Source organism: Jaculus jaculus, chromosome 19, assembly GCF_020740685.1.
Source record: "Jaculus jaculus isolate mJacJac1 chromosome 19, mJacJac1.mat.Y.cur, whole genome shotgun sequence".
Lineage (NCBI taxonomy): Eukaryota > Metazoa > Chordata > Mammalia > Rodentia > Dipodidae > Jaculus > Jaculus jaculus.
The window spans coordinates 10,998,620-11,017,957 of NC_059120.1; the positions used below are offsets into that span (position 1 = coordinate 10,998,620).

Genomic DNA, 19,338 nt, shown 5'->3' on the forward strand with positions numbered 1-19,338 from the left:
CCACGCTTACGGTTTCTCTTACCCTCACTTCTCCCCCACGCCCTCCCAGTATCGATTCTAAGCAGGTACCGTGTGCTCCTCGCTGAGGAGTAATTTTAGGGCAATGGGTTTTTAAATGTGTCGTTTCTACGTCGGGGAGACCGAATTGCTCCTGTGTGCCCCATGCAGTCAGAAGTGCACATTTTGCAAGTATGTTTCCTGAAAGTGGTTACATAGACCACATCGGTTAAGCAGCTTGTGGTTTCATGTGAAGATTATATGCTGTATCTATGGCAAAATTATTTGGGTGGCATGTTTCTCCCGAAGGAATTCCCGAAGGTCAAGACTTAATCTCCATGAATAATTTTAATTGTAAGAAAAAAAATGAATGCAGCTGAGATCTTACTGGAATGTGCCACCTTTCCTCGAGGAGTCAGGTTGGACATGTGGCAGCCGCACTGGGGGGTGTTTTAGAGGTGAAGAGGCATAAACACCCGCCAAACCCTCCTCGTTGTATGAAATTCAGGCAACATACTTCCAAGCCCACAAACGACTGGAAACAGTATTTTATGGTTTCACATCCTCCAAGGACTGTTTACCAAGAAGGGTCTTATTTGCACCCTTTCTAAGTTCATAATCCAATTCTTGAAATGTCAGATAATGCTACTAATCAGGTTTGCTTTATGAAAGTGTTTACTTCCCATGGGGTATGTGGAGGCCAGGTATTTGCCATGAATGCTCTTGAAATGATAGTCGTTGCATGCTCGCTTGCTGTCTGCGTAAATAAACGATGATAGAAAAATGTCATATTAAGCTAACCATAATTCTTTCTTCCTTTCTCTCCTTGCATACTGTGCTTGCTTTCCCCTTGTATGTATTTTGCTTACTTTTTTTATAGACTTAATATTACAAGTTTGATATAAATATATGTGTGTGTGTGTGTGTGTGTAGGAAAACTAGAATTTTGTAATATAAAATATATGTAAACTTAACTAAAGTTCCTTATTCTTAGTGGGCAAGAATGACATTATTCTATCTCTCACCTTTATACTCCTGTTGGGTCTAAGGGGAGATTTATAAAGCCCGGCAAAGGAGGCATTGTATTAAATGGCTAATACAAACTTTTCCAGAAGTAGAAAACAATGAGAAAATAATTGAAACATACTGAGATATATTTATTCTTATATAAATTTATAGAAGTATCTTTGAGATAATGTAGTCATATCAGCACTTACTAAATTTGATCTAACCTCCAAAATTGAGTTGTCATTCTTATAACTGTATTTTCCTGTCAAGTGTATCTAATTATAGTTAACTTGCTAATTAAGTTCAGGTAGAATAAGTGGGGACAATACAGCTACCTGTGCATGCATCTGTGTCTATAGCATCCATATGTAGGGAAGCCTGGGCAGAATGGCTGAGTGACTTTGAAAGCTAGGAGTATGTACAGCTTGCATTAGCAAAGAGCTACCATTATTTATTTAGGTACATTAAGTGAATCTACATGCCGCCTTATCTGTATTGCTTCCTTAGCCTCCTACAATGAGCGGTCCGTGTTCTTTTATGTAACTTTAGCATCTTTCTCCTGTTAGGTTCTCCTGTGTATATGTTTCTCTTTATCCAAGCTATTGCACCCACTTATTCTTCCTAGATATAGCATCTGTTACGAATTCAAACATAGACTAATAGTCAATTTATTTTTAATCTTTTTTTTTTTCTTTTTTTCCTTGCACCTTTGTTTTGTTTTTCTTCCGATGCTTAAAATAGAAGTGGAGCAAAAAGGTAAATCATGTGTACGGTCTCAACCCCAGCTCCCTGTAATGTGCCTTATGGATGTGACACCCCCCCCCCCAGCCCTCGTATTACAATGGCCAGCAGGTTCTCATGAACACATCTCATACGAAGTCAGCTGCTCTCAGTGAGATTATATGACTGCTAAATGTGGCGAAGGGGCACACCTTAGAAGTCGGCGAAGGGAGCTGCCCTTTCTGTGTTTCCGCTTTTTACCCTTTATCTCTCTCTTTTTTTTCCCTGACTCCCTCAGATATTTTCTTGTTATTAAAGTGTCACCTTGCCTGGCTTCCAGAACCCTCTCCATAGCATGCCATGGTTACAGGGTCTCCTGATTGTCTCATCACGCTTTCCTCGTCCTCACTTTCCTATGCTCCCGATTGCATTTTCTGAAAATGTATATTCTTTTCACTTCCGTAATGTCACTTCCGTAAAAATTCTAAATAAGTGTTCACACTGGGTTTTCTGGTTTTATTGGGGTGGGGGGTGGAAAGCAAAGCTTAAAGATGGACAAGTGTTCAGCAGGTCTAAAGTTTGGAATGGAACAAAATACTTTCATTATCATGGGCTCCAAGATTTAGAGCATGTATTTTCAAATTACAAAGAGAAAAGCTTATTGCAAAAATGTAAGGGCTTGGCAAGTTGGCTCAGCAGTTAAAGGTACCTGGTTGCAAGGCTGCTGACCCGGATTTGATTCCCCCCAGCACTCACCTAAAGGCACACACAGAAATGGCAGTGGTGCGTGCATCTGTGATCCCGGCGTGTCTCAGCAACGGGAGGCAGAAGCAGGAGAAAGCAAGACCAGAGACCTTGTCTCAATGAGGACAGGAGGAGAGACAGACCCCTTGCGTCGTCCTCTGGCCTCCACGTGCACACTGCGACACTACCCCCAACCCCATAAGAGTAAAAAAAAAAAAAAAAAATTCTCAGCTCAGTTCTTCATGATCATAAAGATAGGTTTGTACTTACAGAAACAAACGTCCACTACTAATTTTTGCTGATATAGTGATTATAGTAATTTCAGAAAAGAAAGCCAGTGCACATTGAGGCTAAACATTTTATAAAATTGAATGGTAATACGAGGAATTTTCTTCTTTTGATTTGTGGTTGATGAAATTTCTGCTTGCTTTGTCATTTTTTTTAAATTCTAACTTGTATTTTTTCTCATTTTTTTTTTTTTCCTGTGACTGTTAGTTTTTGTATGTCCGGGGACTTTGAAAGCAATCGTGGATTCACCATGTATATATGAAGCTGAGCAGAAGGCAGGTGCTTGGTGCAAGGACCCTCTCCAGGCGGCGGATAAAATTTACTTCATGCCCTGGACGCCCTACCGCACCGACACTTTGATCGAGTTTGCCTCTATCGAAGACTTCCAGAATAGCCGTCAGACCACTACGTATAAACTTCCCAACCGAGTAGACGGGACTGGATTTGTGGTGTATGATGGTGCTGTCTTCTTTAACAAAGAAAGGACAAGGAATATTGTGAAATTTGACCTGAGAACTAGAATAAAGAGTGGCGAGGCCATCATCAACTATGCCAACTACCACGACACATCCCCGTACAGGTGGGGAGGGAAGACTGACATCGACCTTGCGGTCGATGAGAATGGCTTGTGGGTCATCTACGCCACCGAGCAGAACAATGGGATGATTGTGCTTAGCCAGCTGAACCCCTACACCCTTCGATTTGAGGCCACGTGGGAGACCGTGTATGACAAGCGTGCCGCATCCAATGCCTTCATGATCTGTGGGGTCCTCTATGTGGTCAGGTCAGTCTATCAAGACAACGAGAGCGAAACAGGCAAGAATGCAATTGATTACATCTACAACACCCGGCTAAACCGGGGCGAGTATGTGGATGTTCCCTTTCCCAACCAGTACCAGTACATTGCAGCGGTGGACTACAACCCAAGAGATAACCAGCTCTACGTGTGGAACAATAACTTCATCTTACGATACTCTCTGGAGTTCGGTCCACCGGATCCTGCCCAAGGTAGGCATGGCTCCCTGTAAGGGTGTTTTGTCATCTGTGAACTGCTGACTTAGAAAACATGGTCAAAATCTCCTCTTCCATAATCCCTCTCTCTCGGCTAACTCCAAAGAACTAATTGGTCTAGCTCGGCATTATTTTGCTCAGTTTTATTTTACTGATTTTTGTTCATTCAATCTTGGCTTCAGGAAATTATACTATTAGTCTGTTGAGTCTTTCCTTGCTAAAAATACAATCCCAATCCCAGCTACAAACCTTTTAGGTTTCTTTCTCTACCTGACTTCTAAACTGATGATAATCTGTGTGCACAGCTTTTCACTTCTTGATACCAGTGGTTAGGAGAGATGTGAGGAAGTCCGAAGAGAACGGCGAGGTTTGAGGGTGCTCAGAGGGCCATGCAGGCGGGAGGACTTGTGTTTGGATCCCCAGCACCTGGTGAGGTGGCAGGGGTCTGTGATCCCAGCACAGGGGAAGGGTAGAGGGGATTCCTGGCGCCTTTTGTAGCTTTACTCGATGAGAGTGGGTAGGCTCCAGGTTCAGTGAGAAACTGTGTCTCAAAAAATAAGATAGAGAAGCCGGGCGTGGTGGTGCACACCTTTAATCCCCAGCACTTGGGAGGCAGAGGTAGGAGGACCACCATGAGTTCAAGGCCACCCTGAGACTACATAGTGAATTCAAGATCAGCCTGAGCTAGAGTGAAACCCTACCTCAAAAAACCAATAAATAAATAAATACATAAATAAGGTGGAGAGCTATTGAGGGGGAAGGCGCTCTCTGTTGACCACTGGTTTACACGTGCTCATGCACACACGTGCATGTTTACCCACATATATGTGAGCATACATAAATATGCACAGCACACACACAAGAGGAAGAGGATGGCCGGGTTTGTATGCATTCTAGAGTTTTGGTGTCTGCTCTGGATAGGCAAATGAGTCTTCAAACATTTTCCTAATCCATCATGTAAAATTACATATTTTATTTCCTGAAAAATTAGTGACAGGTCTAAGTCAATGTTTTCTGTCACTGTAGCTGTGACAGACTGCTAAGTGATTCCAAGTCATGATTTGTGAAGAATTTGCTGACATTTTTTGACTTGCATTCACTTTAGCTATTTTTATGATAGTTCGTTACGTGTGAAAGTCATGGTGTGTTTTTGGATTTCCATTCTATGAGAAATGGGTTTTGTGTGTAAATTAAATAAATATTTTATACAACATTGTTACCTCATACACAAGACAAATGAGTAATTTGCTAATATATTACAGAGTGTGCACTAATTCTGGCTTTCCCATTTAAACAATGTTCTTTGTAGGTTGATAATGTTTCAATTTATTTTATTAACTGGAATTTTCAAATTATTAAGCTACTTCAAAATTTTAGAAGCTGCATAGTTTCTCAAGGGATGCAATCAATATTTTCAGCGAGCTAACACGTCTTTCCATGAATGCAGTGCAGGCACACTTAAAAATATGCCCATACCAGTACACAAAAGCACTGGCTAGTTCAAGATGCTATTAATGCATTCTAAATATTATCCTATGGCCAGGATCAAGAAATTAACCCCAGAGCCTTTTCTAATTGGATTTCTAATTTGGATCTCCACAGAATGCCAGAATACATGAATTTCACTTGTAAAAATAAGCAGTAATGACAAGACAACTGAGTACGTGCCATCCTTTTCTCTAAGTCATCCGTACCTGGAATGTTTTTATTTTTTTGGTTTAAAACTGTAGCCACAGTTTTCATTGTTAAACTCTCCATAGCTTTCTGTCTTCCTTTAAGGCATAATATCTCCACCCGTAGCACCCAAAGGAGACCTGTTTGTTTTCACATGTACAGTGTCTGCTTACTCATGATGCCATCACTAGGGTGTCTCCTGTACGTCAGCTTTCCCAGAAGCTGTTACTGTGCGTCTCTTTGATCTTTCAGGCTTCCTGAAAGGCAGGCTGATCTGGCATTGGCTGGACTTTCATTGATCGGGGCTAACCTTCTTGTAGCCCGCACCTCCCTGACAACTGGAGCATTTGTCTTGGATGGCAGTAAATCTTTCCCCCTTGTTAGGAACGAACAAAAAAAGGCGGAGGAGGAAATAAAATGCTTCTAAAAACTGAAAATCCCCAATTGGGTAAACCCAGAAGGGTTGTGGACAGACTGTAGATTCAGTTTAACAGACTGTAACTACCCATTTCCACTGTTTCAAGGAAGCTCACTGACCAGAGGGACAGGTCACCCGGCGTTCTCCGTACGTGGTAGGTGCCTTGGTGCACGTATTTTGGTGCAATCCCAATCAAAAACGCTTTGAGCACTTAAGTGCTTTATGGAAAGGCCATTTGCTAGCTTTGAAAAGGAGAAACAGAGGCTGCATAGATGGCTTAGAGGTACTTGCTCGCAGTGCCTGACTTGCCCAGATTCACTTGCCCCATATCCATGTAAAACCACGTGCAGAAAGTGCCACGTGCATCTGGTGTGCAGTGGCTAGAGACCCTGATGCACCCATTCTCTCTCCTTGCAAATAAAATTTAAAAAGGAAAAAAAGAAGAGAAACACAGACATATATAGCAAACACATATTCTTATGCCCTCCCAAATAGCCACTCTTACGTATTCCCAGAACATAAGAATTCATCTTGACCCCTTATTAAACCCTAAGTAATAACACATTTCATCTGACCTAAATTCCTCTTGCTGCTGTTTGACCTATATTATTCTCTGTTCTTACAATTCTTCATTGGCTTCTCAAGGTGCTTGATCCTTACTTCGAAGATGTGAGTGAGGTGGAGCCTGTTCCAGCCTGTAGATTTGGGTCAAATCTATGAGCCACAGTCAGCCTTCCAGAATCAAGACCCAAGAAGCTAATAGGGCAGGGGACAGAGGATTTCGAGAAATTGGGTCTTTTCTACCTTAAGCCAGAGGTAGACATATTTGGTTAACACACTTTTAAAGTCTTCCAACTGAGTACTTTTGGAAACAGAAGAGAATTTAAGAACAGTCTGGATTAAATGTCTCAAAACAAAACATGGGAGGGACAGAGAGAGAGGGTGGGGAGAAGGAAGGAAGGAGAGAAAGAGGGAGGGAAAGGAAGGGAAAGGAAAAGCAAGTAAAAAAAAGAAAGAGGGAAGGAGGGAGTTAGTCTTAGGACTGGGTATGCTATGGACTGATGTGGTTAGAGGTTTGTAAGTGTCCTGAGAGAGGGTTGGTTTTGTCCCATTGTGAACTTGCCCTCCAGTGACAGCTCCCAGGCTTTTTCTTATTTATATGTCCACACCTTCCCAGAGTTTCTGATCATGCATGCCATCATCTTTTATACATGCCCCAGCCTCTCCACTCCTTTACAAAGGCTAGCTTTTTGTTCTGTCCACATCAGTCATTTTCCCTGTCTCCGTAGACTAGTTCTGATTTCCTCTTTTTCCCTTTCCTCTCTGTAGAACATCCCTTTTTGGTCTTATTTTAACCCTTCCATTTATCAGCCTTTGTAGCTGATATTTACTTAATCAACTCTTCCTACAGATCTGATCTCTCAAATATTATCAGCAAAATATAATTAGTATCTATTTTGTGTTTCAGTAGGCTCTGCCTGGGAGGTCGTTTTGATTATGATGTCAGATGTTCCTATAGCACAAGGGACATATTTCCTCTTTTTTTTTTTTTTCCCCCGAGGTAAGGTCTCACTTTAGTCTCAGCTGACTGACCTCGGACCTGGGATCCATGTGTATTCTCAGAGTGGCCTTGAATGCACAGCAATCCTACCTCTGCCTCCCAAGCACTGGGATTAAAGGTGTGTGCCACCATGCCCAGCTCCTTCATATAATTTGCTGATCATAAATGCACTTTAGACGATGACCCATGGTTTTAGACATTGAATATGGCTAAATTTAATGAATGTACATTTTTGCCTCACCCACAGACTCACTGTAGTTGGAATTCATTCAGTGAATAGTGGGTGAGATCTTAAACCTCGGTAAGAGAATTAGTGCCCTTGTCATTCAGACGTGAATATTGTTCTCAACTTCTGATACAGAAAGGACCAGGCATTAAAATGTAAGTTCTTGATGAATGTTGCTCTCCTCTTATGAAAGTCTTCATGGTCATCTACTCAAATGATCACTGTCAGGCAGAGATTGAAGCCCGTGCTTTGGGTGTCTGATGCACCATCCAGATCACTAGAACTATGTAATGAAATGGGTTGGTGTTTGAGTTAGAAGTCTGTAGTGAACCCTCACGTTTCCTGGTACTAATTAGAGAACATTCTGGAACTTTGAACCTTTTGTTGATGGTCGTGATATAACTCCATCTGCCCAAACCCGCAAATAAGGGTTAGATCCTGTTACTTTTTTACTATTTGAAAACAATTTCAGTGAGGCAAGGTAGGAGCAGTCATTTTAAGAGGATAGCGAGGTGACCTTAAACAAATCGCTTCATTTCTCGCTGTGTGAAAAGGAGATAATGTTTTGTGTTTCGTGGGGCAGTGGCGGGGGGGCATAAGTAAGGTGTTCCACTGATCCATGACTGATGGCTGCCGTGACTTCTGGCTGTAAATGCCGAGAAAGTGTCACCTTCCTTCTTGCCAGATGCACCGCTGGGATCGGGCTCCACTTGTGAAAAGATCATATTAAAAAAAAAAAATACCCCCGGCATTTCTCACTTCACTTTAAACAATATACCCTTACCTTAAAGTTCTGTTAATTTTTATTCTGCCAACGTCCCAGAAATTCTCTGTCTCCCGAGGCGTTTGGGCTCGTGGCTGCAGGTTAACTCTCACCAGGTCCGGCAGCCGCACGCCAGCCTCTGGAGCGCGAATCGTCCAGGCTTGTAGGCTTCGGCTGATGAGAAGACGAGCCGAACAGCGGCGAGCTCGCCCGAGACACAGACTCGTGCCCGGCGAGTGGAGGTCACGTTCCTTTCTGCCTTCACTCACTCGCTTATCAGTCTTTACTGATAGGTGGTTAACAAATCTATATTCGTGGTACTAATACATATCTCCCTGATGAATCACGGAGGAATCAAGGGGTGGTAAGAAGGTGTAACACTGAACCATTTCACCCCCCCCTCCAATGTTTTTTTTTTCTGTTTCGTTAATTCCCCACTCCTAAGATCAGATTCCCCCATAACCATTTGACATTGCTGCTGGGCTTGTGATGTTTGTGGCAAATGTTAGCTGAGAAAGCAACCAAATCCTAGCTGCATGGTAGTCAAAAGAAAGTGACAGAGGTTTAACGAAGTGTCAGGTGAGTCTCACAGAGGGACACGGGCAGGTTTGAACCTCTGTCAGCAGCACCTGGTGCGGCTTGGTCTTTGACTGGCATATGTGGGCACCTCTCATCTGGCCTATCTGTTTTGCCCTGGAAATAAAACATGTGCTTGAGAAGTTTTTATTATTATTATTATTATTATTATTATTATTATTATTATTGTGATAGATGGGAGAAAAGGATATAGCACTGCCATTAAGTTGCTCAGTCCTAAAAACCCAGAAATGCATATGTTTAATGGTGAGCTTAGTGTGTTCTCAGGTGTTCACTTCTACGAGCATTCATGGGGCAGGGTTTTAAATACCACACACTCCAGTGACACAAACTTGATTTACTATTGAGTTTTACTGCTGGGGTTTGTTTCTTGTGTAAAGGTAAAACACAGTAAGTTAAATGTTCTGTTTTTCACTAATTGCCAAATATTTCCTGTTGCATACTAATGGATTTTGTAAAGACAATTTTTTGTTGAAGTATATCAAAATTAATTCCTTTATGGTTTTTTTTTTGAAAAAACTTTAGTTTGCTGTATTCACAATTTAAATTTGAGGCATCTTCTATGTAGGATTTTGAGAGTAAATCGTCAAGTGTGATGTTTCTTCTAACAGATTCTAAATGGTAGTATCAAACTTTTTCTGAGACAATTTTTGTTGTTGTTGTTCTTCAAGTTAATTGAATAGTAATTGAAACATGTTTTTAACTTAGTTGATTTAGCTGCTTGTTGACCAAAGGCAGAAAGAACCTTTCCTAAAGTTTGGTTTTGACATGAATAACCTGCTTCCTTGCATGTTCTGTGCTCAGGGTCAGTGAGGTTATGGGGATTGGTTTTGAACGAGTGATGATGTCTTGTAATTCTTCATCCAGATAAGAGATTCCTGATCATTTCTGCTGCTCCATACCTACCTGTGATAACACAGGCAGGCTGCTTCTGTTCTGTTTCTGTCTAATCACACATGCTCAGTGCTCAGAAACCCCTCAAGTCAGAGCTTCTGGGTGAAAAAATGTCACAGTGTTTGTTGTCCAGGAGAATAGAGAGTGGGTAACTAAATTTTTTTTTTTACCAACCTCATTATCCATAATTGGCATATATTGGTTGATATTTTAAATGTGTTTAGAGAGTGTGAGTTTGTATAAGAGAATTTTTCTATATTCCCTATCTACTTTCAGATACTTTATGATGAAATATGTGCCATAATGGTTCATTGAGAAGTAAGCTGTAGCTTAGCTTAACCTACCATCTTTCAGCCAGTAGTGTGAATAGCTTGTGTACAGGGGAGATGGCTCAGCAGCTAAAGGGCTTTTTGTAAAGCCTGATGGCCCAGATTCAATTCCTCAGTTGCCACGTAAGGCCGGATGCACAAAGTGGTACATGAACCTGGAGTCTGTTTGCAATGGCAAGGGGGTTCTGGCATGCCCATTCTCTCTCTCTCTCTCCCACTTATCTGTCCCCCTCTCTCCCTTCCTCCCCCTCTCTCATTGCAAACATAAACAAAAAAATTGACAAAATAGTCAAACTAACTTGTGATAGATGAAGAGATTTGTTCTTCTCTGACCCTACTAGAATTCTGTTTGTTGATTTTTAGGCATGTGGATGGTGAAGGGCACACGTGTGTGTGTGTGTGTGTGTGTGTGTGTGTATGTACACACGTGTGCATGTGTGTGTGTTCATGTGGGTGCCTATAGGTGAGCATGAGTGTGTGTTTGAGATTAATGCACTCATCTTTTCTCCGTAGTGCCTACCACAGCTGTGACAGTAACCTCCGCAGCTGAGCTGTCCAGAACCACAGTGCCCACCGCAAGCACCACTCCACAGCGAGGCCCCGCAAGCACCACCGTGGCTGGGCCTCAGGAAGGAGGCAAAGGGACCAAGCCACCTCCAGCAGTGTCGACAACCAGAATTCCTCCTGTAACAAATATTTTTCCCCTGCCAGAGAGATACTGCGAAGCATTAGAAGCGAGGGGAATTAAGTGGCCTCAGATACAAAGGGGAATGATGGTTGAACGACCATGTCCCAAGGGAACAAGAGGTATTTCCTTAACACCGCACACACGTTTAAAAGTTTGCTAAGCAGACTCTAACTTACACAGAGATGATTTTGTTGGAAGGATGTGTTGACAATAGCCAATTTTATTATTTTTGTTTCTTTGCTGACATACCCTGTGCATGCTGTGCTCCAGTAAAAGTCGCTTAGAGCCAGCTACTAATTTCTCTCCCTCTTACAAACCAAAGAGTGCAAGAAGGCTCCTATGCAGCTGTTCTTGTCACTAAAGCCATCACGTAGGCGAAGGCCCCTCCCCATTGAAAACATCAACGACATCAAGGTTTTCTTGTCTGTGTGCTGAAAATGCCTGATATTTCTCTGCTGACTTCGTATTTACCGTTTGTGATTTGTGGCACACTTTGCTTTCTGTCAGCTACTGTCAACTACTTCCGTTAGCATTTATTCTAAATTTAACACACAGACTAGGCTCATCATAGCTGATTTCCCAAAAGCTCACAGAAGAAAATGGTTTCAGTTTCACCTCTGTCTTGTGCATCTGTTGTAGGAACGGCCTCCTATCTCTGCATGATGTCCACTGGAACATGGAACCCTAAGGGCCCCGATCTAAGCAACTGTACCTCACACTGGGTTAATCAACTGGCTCAAAAGGTTGGTTGGGACATTTCCCAGTGATGCATTGGTGATGCAAGGCCTTAACTTTTAGCATGCATCATTTTGTTTTCTTCACTTAAAGAGTCTTTGTTGCCTTGGAGAAAAGTGAAAAATTATGCCTACTTTTGTCTGTGAAGTATTTCTTGAAAGTCACATGTGGTTTGGGGTATGCCATTTGCCTATGCTAAGCTGTTTAACGAATCCATATTTGCTTAATTTCATTCATATTTAGTCCATTCTGTTTCTTTTGATGTTCCAAAGACAAATAGTGCATTGGCCCAGTAAATCAGGGGTCCTTTGGTTTGCAGTGGAATCCCCAGCGTGCACACAGATGTTTTTATCATACATGGATTTTGACACAATGAGCAAAAATAACCTTCAAAGGGCAATAGAGTAACTTGAATATTGCTTTATAATGCAGCTTCCTTTCATGTTCTCTGACACCTATCTTCCTGAAATAAACACTAGGTAATATTCCTCAATATCACATGGATTACCCTTAGATTTAAATTCTGGATCATTGGAAGAAGTAAGATTGTTTTATTTAAAAAAATAAGAACTTAGTTGGGCATGGTGGCACACGCCTTTAATCCCAGCACTTGGCAGGCAGTGGAAGGAGTTCAAGGCCAGTCTTGAACCACAGAGTGAGTTTCAAGTCAGCCTGAGCTATAGTGAGGCCTTACCTTTTAAAAAAAAATTTTTTTTAAGGGGAAATTAGCACTGTCTGAAAAAAAAAATTAAGACGATCTCTCCCCCTCACTTCATTTCTTTTAAGTGTCTGGTTAAGAATGTCTTTTGTGTACTGAGGAACTAAAAGTCTTTAATCTTCTGAGATGAAGAGAAAGTTACTGGTCTCAATTAGTTGCAGATTTTGACATATTTGCAAATATTTCTTCCCACCGCAACAGACATACCCAGAGAGAGCTAAAAGCCACACAGAGAGCAGGGTGCCTTAGTGGGGTAACGCGCACTGTCATTGTAGATCAGAAGCGGGGAGAACGCGGCAAGCCTTGCCAACGAGCTGGCGAAGCACACGAAGGGGCCGGTGTTCGCGGGGGACGTGAGCTCCTCGGTGCGGCTCATGGAGCAGCTGGTGGACATCCTGGACGCCCAGCTACAGGAGCTCAAGCCCAGCGAGAAGGACTCAGCCGGGCGCAGCTACAACAAGGTAGGACCCCTCCTGGGACCCCACGTGAGGCCCTTGTGCTTTTGCCACCAGCTGCCAAACATGTGGATTGCCCCCCCCCCCCACACACACCCCAACGCACACGGAGAGACCCAACTTCTCACTGGGCTCAGTTCCCAAGCCAGAATTCACAGTTTGGGGAAAGAACCATGCTCTCTTCTTGGCAAAAAAAAAAAAAAAAGTACAGGGGATGCTAATTACCTCAGAGACGTGAGTTGCGGTCACATCTATATGACCTTGGTCAGTGGCAGTACCCTGGCATGAAGATGTCCTTCTTGCATTGGGACAAATGGGGTCCCATGCTGTGAATATACTCGCATGCAAACCCAGGTAATTCTAGGCTCGGTGCAACATCATGGCACGTAATGCTAGTCACCGGAATGCTGCTCTCAGTGAGGAGAAAGGTGTTTCCCTCTTCAGGATACTTTATGTTGGCACCATTACGCTTTCATGGCTAAGACAAGATTGTCATCATTTACTTGGATCAAACTGTGTTTATATCGGATTCATTTGAATCCAAAAGCTGTGGTGAATAAGTGAACTTTTTATTTGTTTCTGGCCACAGTACTATATACATTTTTGTCTCTCTCTCCTTTTTTTTTTTTTTTTTTTTTTTTTTTTTTTTTTTTTTTTTTTTTTTTTTTTTTTTTTTGTTCTTCAACATGCTTTGGGTTAATATCCGTAATGCAGCTAAAACCTACAAATAACTAGTTTGGGCCATTATTGGAAGAGCAACTTCATTTTTTGAGGATTTCTCCTTTCCTCCTTTTCAGCAGATACAATCTAACCTCTGATTTTCTTTTCTTTTACTTTAAAAGCTCCAAAAACGAGAGAAGACGTGCAGGGCTTACCTTAAGGTACCTCTCCTGCGCTGCCCCCCGCTCGCTCGCTCGCCCCCTCCGCCGCCCGCCACGCTCGCTCATTTTGCTGCATGACCCCTACACGTCAGTCTTTGATAGCTAAATAACGTGCCCATATCAGCTGTACAAGTGTTGGCTTTTCACACATATATGACTCTCAGAATAAGCAAGCCATTCTGTATTTCACTGATTTTTTGCTGCTTTTCCATTCATCCAAAAGTTCACGAACTCTAATGAAATATCCTCTGAATTGGAAAGTAAACAGACAGTCGCTTTGCTTTCTTTTGTCTCCTCTGTGGATTAAACAATGACGTAATTGAAACAGCTATGATATATTCTTGGCAGCTTATCATATCAAAGACTGGATGGCCATAATATGTGCATGAGAACGTCACTGCTTTCCTGTACTCTCTGGTGTACTCTTAAATAAAGTAGGTGTCACCCTGAAAGTTTCTAGAGTCACAGGGATAGGAATGTGAGTTATTAGAAATGAGATATAAGCAATGTAACAGTTATTTGGCCTGCGTTGCTTGTGAGATTTTATCAGGCTAGGAGGAACGCCCAGCAGCTCTCTCCTCCAGCTATACTGAAGTACCTGGATGCTGAGACGCATAGAGCAATTGTGCCATGCTAGCTATATGTATTTTGCTTGGCTTAAAAAAAAAAAAAACACTTTATTTATTTATTTGCAAGCAGAGAGAGGGAGTGTGTGTGTATAGACACACTAGGACCTAGAGCCACTGCAAATGAGCTCCAGGTGCATGCAGCAATTTGTGCAGCTGGCTTACGTGGGAACTGGGGAACCGAGCCCAGGTCATTAGGCTTTGCAGGCAAGCGCCATCGCCCCAGCCCAGTTCTGTAGTTTAGAAGTTCCTTTGGGGAGGCATACTTGTTTAATGGCTTTATGTTTCTGGGTGCCATCACCATGGTAGATCCAACTTTGAAGAACAAGGTCTTAGACGATGAGAACAAAGAAAAGAGTTCTGTCGTTTTATAAAGTGGAAGTTAGTTAAAAACTGTAACATCACTAAGTTTGATTGGCAGCATATAGGGGAACAAGACAGTGATATAAAACAAGAATCTTGTCTCACTAGTTAGTAATAGATGAGCTGAACCTGAGAACTTGATAAGAAGAGGCAAGTTTCCAGGTGTTGATGTGCTAAGAGACCCTTTTCTGTGCGTGTTTCAAGGGAAGGAGGAAGTTACTGCTGGAATGTTGTTTGGAATAATTCACAGTTAGATGCTCAGTTCCCTTTTATGGCATTAGTTAATGACTGGTATGTTGCCTGGGACTTACATCTCAGCAGAAGAAGAGAAGACTTTCTATTCTTTTTGCAGGAAAAAGACAACTTCAGGAATATAGTTGTGCTAACGATCGTTTTTGATCCACTAGTGAAGCAGAAATGGTACCAAATAATAAGTGGTTCAAATGAATAAAAGCATTCTATCAGCAAGTTAGGAATGTACCTGGTAACTTTCAATACAACCTTAATTTCTGACCCATGCCATTTTCAGTGTGTCTCCAATGATTCCTTCTTTTCAGACAAGACTAATAAAGCTCCTTAAATTACAAATCAGAAGCTGACTTACACTATGCAAATGAGGCCAGTTTCCACACTGCAAGGGAAGATTCATTTGTAACTTAGATTAGAGGCTCTGGCCTGTATTTCTTAGTGACTAATGAATTTGGCCTCGGCAGACCAATTTTTGTTCCACGCTAGTTAATGGCTGCCGGAGTATCTGTGTGAGCATTGTGAAGCCTCCGCCAGCCCCAGAAAAGAAAAAAAAAAAAAAGAAAAAAGAGCCTTTAACGTCACTGGAAGACTCGTTACCTGCCAGGAGGGTCATGGCAGCTCAAATGGCAGACAGAAGGGGACCTGAAGAGGGATTAAAATACTCACCTTACTCTGACGATAGCCTCAGACGACTCTCCCCTGCTCAATACTGCGTCTTCGATTAACTATTTTGATTATTGTTCTCAACACATCTTCTTTTCTCCTTGAGTTTATGTATGGGATTCACGGCAAGTTTTGACAAGGCCAGTGGAGTACTAAATCAGTGTAGCGATTTCAGCCGTCCAGGTATGCAGGGACTGCCCAGGGCGTAAGGACACCGGGGCTCAGCGTCTGAGCCTGCCTTCTGCTGGCCTGTGGGTCCCACGTGTGCTTCATGTCCCTGTGCATGGCACTGAGTTAATCCTGCGTACATGGATATTTGCAGCTTGGATGCTTGCGGACACTTTCTCTGTTTCTTGGATGCTTTCCTGGTTGCCTTGAATTATCGGTGTCACCTTAAAAATTTTGCTTGCTTTCTTGATTTCTTTAAAACCTGCTTATACTTTGTGGATTAAGGTATACTGTTTATGTGCAGGATAAGTAATTCTAGGAAGGAAGTGCATAACTTACAAACTCTAAGATCACCTTGATTTTTATTTTTAAATAATAGACAATGTCTATAAAGCAGTGTTTTAGCTATCTTAGATTCAAAACCAACATGGCTGAAACTTCAAGGATAGAAAATAGTCTATTCCAGGCACAGCAGGGTTTTCTTCTTGGGCCACTTAAATCTCGAAATTATAAAGAGCGTGGCTTTAGTAGTCTTGACCACTCATGAAAGAGCCACACCTCGTGTTCATAGCTCAAGGTGATGAAATTTGTCCCTCACAGTGGAGAGAGAACAAGCGGCAAAGGAAAGAAACAGGCCACCTTTCTTTACGGACCCTTTATAACGCAAGACCTTGCCCACTTACTTTGAACTAGCCCCAGTTGGAAATAGTTGGACATAATTTCATTAGATCCAGTTGTATATTGCCTAGGTGTCACTCAGCCTTGAAATGAGTAAGTCATCCCGACAGATAAATGGCACAGGTGTCACTAGTCAGTGATTGAAAGGTACCTTGGATCTAGAAGCAGTGAAAACTAATGACAGTTTCTGATGGACACAGGCAATTGTTGACACGGTGGACAACCTTCTGAGACCGGAAGCTCTGGAGTCCTGGAAGCACATGAATGCCTCGGAGCAGGCACACACTGCCACGATGTTATTGGATACGCTGGAGGAAGGGGCTTTTGTCCTGGCTGACAATCTCTTGGAGCCAACGAGGGTCTCCATGCCCACAGAAAACATTGGTAAGTGAGTCTGCTCATGATAAGTTTATATATATTTGAGAGAGGGAGAGAAAGAAAGAGAGGGAGACAATGGGCGCGCCAGGGCTTCCAGCCATTGCAAAAGAACTCCAGACGCGTGTGCCCCCTTGTGCATCTACCTTACATGGATCCTGGGGAATCGAGCCTTGAAACGAAGTTCTTAGGCTTCACAGGCAAGTGCTTAACCACTAAGCCAGCTCTGCAGCCCTCAGGATAAGTTTTAATTCAGAAGATGATGTTGAAGAGAAGGTGAACCTGTTACTTCCCTTCGACTTCTCTTTCGTTAAATTATTTCTGTCTGTTTGTAGAAGAAATTATTGATCACACTTAATAAAATGAATGTAAAAACCAAAAATTTACTTTATATCTTTTTAAAGTGGGTTTTATAAGTGTGTTTTCCAATTGAAAAATCATTAAAGAAAAAAAAAAATGTAAAAGCACTTAGATGCCAGAATATGGATTGGTTAAGTGAGGAAAGTGCTCACTATGCATGTGGTAAGCTTTTCTCTATTTTTTATAATATGCTCTAATAAATTTAAACTACTTTAAGGGATCTATTTTTCCCAGTCAAATATTCAGCATATAAAGCTGGAGTGAAATGTTTACATTAAACACAACTGCCTTCAGGTAAAAGATTTAGGCAGTAGTCTGAGTGGGTAGGTCACACCCACCATCTTAGAACTGTGGAGGCTGAGAGAGGAGGGTTGCTATGAATTTAAGACCAGCCTGGTCTCCATAGTGCATTCAAGGCTAGCCTGTGCTACAGAATAAACCCTGCTGTCTAAAAATACATGTGTATTTGAGAATAACATTCTACTTAGGTTTGACCAACCTACAACAGATGATAATATGGAGAGGTTGAACTCAGATGAAGTTTGCTAGATCTCCAAGTTTCCCAAGGCTTAGGAGGTACATGGATACTTACTATTCAACTCCCCCCCCCCAAAAAAAAACAACAAAAGAGGTGTTGGAGAGACCGCTTAGTAGGTAAAATGCTTGTAGCACTAGGTGAAAGAGCAGAGTTCACATCCTCCCCATGCACGTACACGCAGGGGTGGGTGTGGGGGCCCCTGATCCTAGCACTCAGGGTCACTCAGGGCAAGCTCTGAATTCAAAGGCTTGCCAACCTCTGGCCTCTGCACACACGCATGCACAGCCCACGCATACACGCGCGTGAGGAAAAAGGCTCACCGCATTAAGGCGGTCGGTACTGAATGGAGTCTTCCGCTTGGAATGCCATGTCTTGTTTCCTAATGTGCCTGCTGCTGTCATGGGAACTTCACATCAATAAATACAGAGAAACAGGGGCATAGGGGAAAAATGGACCTAAATGATTATAGCTGGATTTAAATGAAAAACTTCAACTTTAGTGTATGTAAGTGGATATTTCAAAAGAAATGAAACACCAAAATCCTTTCTTCTAAAGTGTGCGGGTCATAAGTTGCTCAGTCATTTCAAAGGAAATGAAGACAAAATGATGTGTTCTGCCATGGTGTGACATACTTGGCCAGGCGGAAGACAGCATGGTCATGTAGCCTTTGTTGTAATACGAAATAAAGGTAATTTCCCATCTCTGTCTAAGACACCCACACGCTTTGACTTCAGTTTATTCCTGATTTAATACAATCCTCAAGACGTGCGCGGGTCCTCCCTTGCCAGGTTTTGGGGGCATGCCTGTTAAGGACAGAGTGCATGCCCTTCATGATCTTAAAGAGTGAGTCATGGGAAAAAAAATCTCTGAATGACATTGCATTTGTTTTGTAAATCTTTGACAGCTATTTAAGTTTTTAAATTTTCTTCTTTTCTCATAAACATGCAAGAAAATGTTTTGGGCGAGGCTAAATCCTATGATCCCTGTGGGCTAGAGAGATGGCCCAGTGGATTAAGTGCTTATCCCAAACCTGAGTCCATGTCCCCAAATTTCATGCAAAAGGACCTTCGCAGGCTTCTGTCACCCCAGTTTACCTACAGAGAGGAAGGAAGCAGAAACAAGAGAACTGTCCAGACCCTCAAAAATGGAGCAAGAATAACCCCAAAAGTTGTCCCCCAATCTCTCCCTGTGCACCGTTGCTGGTGAGTGTACCCACGCACTAAATAAATTCATCTTAAAAGTTAAATTAAAAAAAAATTCTTTGACCTCTTCAAACTCATACAAATAATAACAACATAACCTTCTACACCAGAGGTATTTGTCCACTTGGAGGCATGCTCAGAAAAGTAAAATGCTAGGGATATATTTTCTTAATATTTAAAATTTTTATTCTAAAGGATTGTTTTTCCTATTGAAGTTTGTTCACTGTAAGTTGTGAGGCAGTATGAGTGACAGTTCTTCTAGGATACAGCTCACTTTGTCACCAACCTTTCTACACAATGCCTGGAATTGGTTGTGCCTGGGTGCACAACCCCCAAATTACCCACATGCATTGTGTTGTAAGTGGATATGAACACTTGCCCCTCCCCTTTCCTCTGACCCCCCATTATG

The 19,338-nt window shown here is 42.2% G+C and overlaps 1 protein-coding gene across 50 annotated transcripts in view; it reads left to right on the forward strand.

Annotated features, from left to right (window-relative positions):
- The window catches only part of Adgrl2 (adhesion G protein-coupled receptor L2), a 432,681-nt gene that overhangs the window by 378,515 nt on the left and 34,828 nt on the right, over positions 1-19,338 (forward strand). For 24 of the 50 annotated variants that reach the window (XM_045138253.1, XM_045138260.1, XM_045138272.1 and 21 more), the window contains 7 exons: positions 1,747-1,761; positions 2,965-3,765; positions 10,744-11,037; positions 11,558-11,661; positions 12,647-12,832; positions 13,669-13,707; positions 16,655-16,838. In XM_045138253.1, coding sequence (XP_044994188.1) covers positions 1,747-1,761; positions 2,965-3,765; positions 10,744-11,037; positions 11,558-11,661; positions 12,647-12,832; positions 13,669-13,707; positions 16,655-16,838 — 1,623 coding nt within the window. The remainder of the gene's footprint in view (positions 1-1,746; positions 1,762-2,964; positions 3,766-10,743; positions 11,038-11,557; positions 11,662-12,646; positions 12,833-13,668; positions 13,708-16,654; positions 16,839-19,338) is intronic. The other 26 variants (XM_045138258.1, XM_045138261.1, XM_045138297.1 and 23 more) reach the window with 5 other exon arrangements.